This window comes from Palaemon carinicauda, chromosome 31 (assembly GCF_036898095.1).
Source record: "Palaemon carinicauda isolate YSFRI2023 chromosome 31, ASM3689809v2, whole genome shotgun sequence".
Classification (NCBI taxonomy): domain Eukaryota; kingdom Metazoa; phylum Arthropoda; class Malacostraca; order Decapoda; family Palaemonidae; genus Palaemon; species Palaemon carinicauda.
This window is the reverse complement of record NC_090755.1, coordinates 63,483,639-63,489,755: the sequence shown is the minus strand read 5'-3', so window position 1 is coordinate 63,489,755 and position 6,117 is coordinate 63,483,639. Positions and strand designations below refer to the sequence as shown.

The 6,117-nt window shown below is 38.1% G+C and overlaps 1 protein-coding gene across 1 annotated transcript in view; it reads right to left on the bottom strand.

Moving 5' to 3' along the window:
• LOC137624995 (hemocyanin B chain-like) overlaps window positions 1-2,870 on the bottom strand; it is a 3,142-nt gene extending 272 nt beyond the window's left edge. The window contains exons 1-3 of the mRNA XM_068355928.1: window positions 2,737-2,870; window positions 460-1,983; window positions 1-174 (exon numbers count right to left, since the gene is read on the bottom strand). The exon at window positions 1-174 is cut by the window's left edge and continues 272 nt beyond it. Of these exons, the coding sequence (XP_068212029.1) occupies window positions 1-174; window positions 460-1,983; window positions 2,737-2,833 (1,795 nt within the window). The 5' untranslated portion in view covers window positions 2,834-2,870. The remainder of the gene's footprint in view (window positions 175-459; window positions 1,984-2,736) is intronic.
• Window positions 2,871-6,117: the final 3,247 nt, after the last annotated feature.

Here is a 6,117-nt window from a genome sequence, read left to right as displayed (position 1 = left end):
GAAGCATCCTATTGGGGATACCACAGGAGCGTCCTTGTCCGGGTAAGTTGAGCATTCCATTACCCGCCACAGCCTGGTCAGCAGCTTCAATCAACGTTTGGAAAGGAGGAATGTCGGGAACAGTGACCGAGGAGTCGGTTGATTTGCGGACAACATGGTTACCTCCGGGGGACACTAAGTAATAGAAAGTAAACCACACATTGTAAATTATGGAATTTTAACGGCTCTATAAGACAGAGAATCACAGCATTGGGTAGAGATTTTACTAAGTAACAATCTAATAGTTTTGAATTTTCATCATATATTTAATTTCAGTATTGATTAGTTGAAATATAAGATATACAATTGGCTGTCTACGTAGGTCTTACTTAGTTGTAGATTATTGTATTCAAAAGAAAACAAGTAAATTCCAGAAATTTAATTAAGGGTAAATATGCAAGACAAATATTTAATACTTACACTTTTTCCAGAACTTGTCCATTTCAATACACTGCCAGTGGCCATTGTTTAATGTGTATTCCTGCAAGTTGTTATCATACTGCGGGCACAAGAAGATACGGAAAGTGGCCAGAACTTCAGCCCCATTGTTGTTATTAACATCAGCAACAAATGAGAATTTCTTATGATTCAATCTATGCACATTTGCTTTCAGTTCAACATCTTCAATACCATTGGCACTATCTACAGCATTACGGAGGTCAAATTCATAATCTTCAAAGTATGTTTTTAGCTCTCCCTCAATGCCAATATTTTCAACTGAGACACCAGCAAAATCAAGGTCTTCCTTTGTATATGGAGGAAGTAAATCTTTGTGCTCTTTGAAGATGTTATCCATATACTTATGAAGACGGAAGAAACTTGGATCTCTGGTGGCAGTTTCAAAATGTTCCATTACTCCCGGGGGTCTGTTATACTTGCCTTGAGGATCACTTTGGCGACCAAGCATAATGTGAGCAAGATTGTGCAGCTGACCATAATACTGGACATTAGGGCTATATAGAGAAGATTCAATGATATCTCCAAGTTTGTCAATACCTTCATCATTCATGATGTCAATGATATTTCCTTCTTTGTCTGTGATATATCCAAGGGCAATAGCATCACGAACACGTGTTTCAGTGATGATCATGTCATGAACTCTTGCTACGCCGTCAACGTCTTGAAATTCAACATTATCTGGACGGGCTGGGAATTCTCCTCCATACTTGTAGATGGTTTCTGGGGAAAATCCTTCGGCAATTGGGCTTTCCCAATGAAGTTCATCAACTACATCAAGCCAGTTGGAGAGACGTTCAGCATCAAAACGAACTGTAAGTTGATGATGAACCCAGAAGAAGAGTTCTCCCTTACGATCCAAATGATGTCCATAAGAGTCTTTCCACCAGAAAGGGTAATCCATGTGCCATGTAACATGATGCACATTCATGCCAATATCTTCTCCAAAATAGGCAATACGTTGCTCCTTGTTCTTTTTGGTACCAGTGAATTTCATCTCAAATTTACCTGGGGTATTTTTCATCTTAGCAGTGTAAGCTTTCTGGATGACTTCACTGTTTGTGAACATATGAGGAGTAACTTCATAGAGAGGAGGCAAGATAACCCCTTTGCCTAATTCAGAATGAATAACAGCAGTGTACAAAGCATAGACATATTCGCCCTCATTAACGTATTCATGCCAGTATGCAGCGTTGTTTACCAAACAGTCCCATGTCTTGCAGTTCATGAAGACATCAAACAGTTTGAGAGCTTCCTCCCGGTGGCGATCATTAAAGAGTGAGAACCAATGGTGTTGCTCAAGAAGCATGTTCTCTTTGAGTTCCTTGACCAAGTGACGAGCAGCCACGCCTGCATCTTTGTAGATGGATCCGTCAGCCTCTGGCTTAAAAGATGCTGCAATACTCTTCAGGTCATCATATTTCAGGGGCTCATATACCTTCCATAACAGGTGATTTATATCCTGTTGCTTCTTTGCTGTGGAAACACCTGCACAGAAAAATCAAATGTTTAAAATGAAGTGATATTCATATGTCATATACGTCATTTTTTACACTTTGTAGATATGCTTTTATTGAAAGTTAATACAGGAATGATTTAATGCAGAGATAGTTTTGCCCAATTACAGATATATACTTTTATTGAAAGTTAATGCAGAGATAGTTTCACTCATTTACAGATATCTATTAGAGTTGTATTTATTGGTTAAGAAATCAGTGTTGTTTTTCTGTTTGAAACATAAAATTGCAAGAAAGAGTTGTAATACAGTTTTATAAGATCCTCAAACAGTCTTTGTGCTGCCTTTCCATCAGTAGTAAAATGTGCGCAGCCCCTACAGGTATATTATAGATTTATGAGGTCATTAGATCCTTTTAGCGCACATATTTCGTTTTTGAGTTATTAATGAACTCTTCTTGTGCTCATTTGAGTATATGAACACCATCATCTATTGTCAGGTTAGTCATTTCAACTTTAATATAACATGGATTAGTTTTAATATATGTTTACCTACTTACTCCTGATTATCATAACTCGAATATAGTACGTATGTTTCAAATTAATCATGAAATATGATAGTGTCAATATATGTTTGCACCAACAATCTACTATACAGTCTCGATATATCTGCAATGCAACTTTGATAGACAGTGGAGTGGGCTTAGTACAGTTTTCTCTAAAATAGGAAATAACTCTTGCTAAATTACAGTAAAATACAGATTTTTAAAGATAATTGTTACTTACCAGAAGCATCTCCCTGGAAACCAGTAAGGCTACCCGAGTTGGAACTTGGCCAGCCAGCGGCAGAGGCCACCAGAGCTATGAAGACAAATGCTTTCATTGTGTGGTGATGGTCCCGTGTCTCATGCTCGCTTCCAGGCTCTCTTATATACCTAGAATTTTAGGCCTATTTGTTATCAGAAGTTCATATCTAATCTCCTCAAGGCACTTAATAGGGATGTATCTTATCAATTTAGGCCTAACAGCAGGCATTTCCGCAATGCATGGTCGTGGACAGGCACAAAATCTTTGAATTATTCTTAGTCCTTCGAGTTTTAAAGGTTTGCTATTATTCAGGATATATTTGCTATATTCTTGCTTATAATTTTATGTGGTTATTTGTATTGCAAAGGAATGTGTGATGTACATTGCATGATTATATTTTAAAGGTGGAAATAACAATCATTAGGGGAAAGCTTTTGGTCATAGGTTTACCAAAAGGTAAAAATCTTTATTTTATTTGGTAAGGGAAAATAAGAATTTAGAGATACAAATGAATGTATGTTTATATATATATATATATATATATATATATATATATATATATATATATATATATACATATATGTGTGTGTATGTGTATCTGTGTGCGTGTATGTGAGTAAGGGAAATCCACATTCATGAGAAAGGACATATGTTTTTAGCTTTCGAAAGAACTAGCTCTTACTCTTCAGAACACAAAAACTGTTTCGAAGAGAAAGGAATATTCTCTCTTCGAAATCTAAAAATGAATATCCCTTTTCGGGAATTTTTCTATTCACATATTCACGGAAAATTTGTATTTTATGGTATATATATATATATATATATATATATATATATATATATATATATATATATATATATATATATATATATATATGTATATATATATATATATATATATATATATATATATATATATATATATATATACACGTGTGTGTACACATTTAATAGATATGTAGGTAGCATCTAAAAATTGAAGGCAAACTGGGCTCCAATTAATCTTCAGATAACACGAAAAAAGTTTTTACAGTGGAATTGGGATTGCAGAAATTACTTCTTTGCAGAGTAAATGTTGGAGCAGCGAGGTCACACTTGTCATAAGAAAAGGCGCTGCTCATAAAGGGAATTGAAACTAAGATCAGTGCACTTTTCAAATCTACTGAAGATATTCTAAGGAGGCAAGTAAGCCTCACAATTTAGTCAGCTTTGGATAAGAGATGACGTTCTTGAAGAATGGTGGCCTGTTGGAAACGTTCCTGCCTGGTGAGCATCAGACTGGTTACTAGTTTGCGCTCGACTACCATCTTCATTATTCGAAATAAGGCTTTTACCCCCAGGCTATTTGGAAATTTCCAACCCTTAACCCCCAAGGGATTATTTTTTCCCAGCACATTTTGCAGTATATTTTTTTTAAATTGCTCTAACAGCCTTAATTTTTGTCACAGAGAGGTCAGGTTGGTCTCATTCTCTTGGAAAATGCCTGAATTTGTTCAAATAATTATCAAAAATATGAAAAAAAAATTTTTTTAAAGCATTTTTTGCAAGGACGTAACGGTACGTCCATGGGGGGTAAAGGGATGGCTTTTGTGAAACGTACCAGTACGTCCTTTGGGGGTAAAAGGGTTAAGGTTAGGGAGGAGTGGGGTCTTGGAGACCCGACATCACCTCGCCAAAAATAGGTTTTTCCTTCTCTAAAACCCAGTTTTGGTATTAATGTGGTATACAAAAACTGATACCATAGATTCATCACCTCTCCAAAACCCATTTTTGGTGTTAATGTGGTATACAACAACTGATACCAGAGATTCATCACCTCTCTAAAAATAATTTTTTCCTTTTCCAAAACCCATTTTTGTGGTTAATGTGGTATACAAGAACTAATACTAAAGATGCAGAGTAGACTCGTTAACTCTTAACTGACACTCTCAACCCAAGCAAACGATTAGTTTATGCATACCTAGTGAGCATAGAATAATACTTCTAATAAGAGAAGATCCCTGGCCAGTGAGCTAGAAGGCCATCATGGTCATATTTGATAGGCCCAGGTGAGAGGTTTCCTCTTCAGTTGAGTTACCTCACTTAGGTGCTACAAACGCATGTTGTACCACTTGGATTTGTTTCTAGCAGTGTGTGTGTGTGTGTGTGTGTGTGTATAAATTCTATGTCGGATTGTGATGGCGCAATGGAGGAGTCCTGCTCAAGCTCGATAGTGTCTTGCAGTGTGTGCAGCCACACCATCCTTGTGAGGTTTTGTGGAGGCTGCAGGTTTACCGGGTGAGTCATCAGCAGCCATTGCCTGGCACTCCCTGGTCTTAGGTTGGGTAGAGAGAGGCCTTGGGCACTGATCATACGTATATATGGTCAGTCTCTAGTTCATTGCCCTGCTTGCTAGGGCAGTGTCATTGTCACTTGCCTCAGCCATTCATGAGTGACATTTAAACCTTTAAATCCCCTTGCAAGATTGGAATCGTAGCTTCGTCAAATTAGAGGGACATTGCTTGTGAGATCGGTCATGAAATTTTGCAGTCTTGAAAAAATCATTTAAACATTTCAGAATTAATCTTAGAAATTTTCATTTCAAAATATTTTAAAGTTTTTATTTACCAATGCCTCTTAATTCATTTCGGTGTATCTAAATGTTTTGTATCTTAAAATTTTCGCCACCATAGTCTTTATAATCAAGTGTTATTCCATCGCTCAACTGTACCAACCGTGTGTCACACAATTGTACATAATTCCTTTTGCATATATTATGCTTGTATCTTCGCTCTTCCCTCGCACTAAACGAACATGAAAATTCATGTCTGCTGTTTCCTCTGTAACATTGTCTGTCTTGTTAACTTGTTATGTCCTGTTGCCTTGAGGTTTTGTATATAAAGGAGAGTGTTCTATAACAATATAACTCAGTTGATTGCATCCTGCCTTTGAGTTCACAACCCTCACTCGGCACCGTCACATTGGTGACCCCGGAAGTCGACTCGCTCCCACTGCCTTCCACCCCCACCTCCCTCGCCCCTCCATCGTTGGTACTATGACGGAGACGGACTCTACTACAGCAGTTGGCGCTGCGGCCGCCCCATTGAAACTTTCACCGTTCGCCAGCGAAGAGGTGTTTGCTTGGTTTCAGCGCGCAGAAGTCCACTTTCGTATCAGGGGCGTGACTCGCTCGACCACCAAAGCGGATTATGTTCTCGCGGCGATACCCGAGGACACCTTCCCAGAAATATCCGACTGGCTTTGTGAACAAGGAGACACCCCAATAACGTATGACGCCCTCAAAACATACCTTCTGCAGCAGTACTCGCTGTCGCCAGGCGCCCGTATAGCAAAGCTTTTTCAGCTCTCGCAACAACCGTT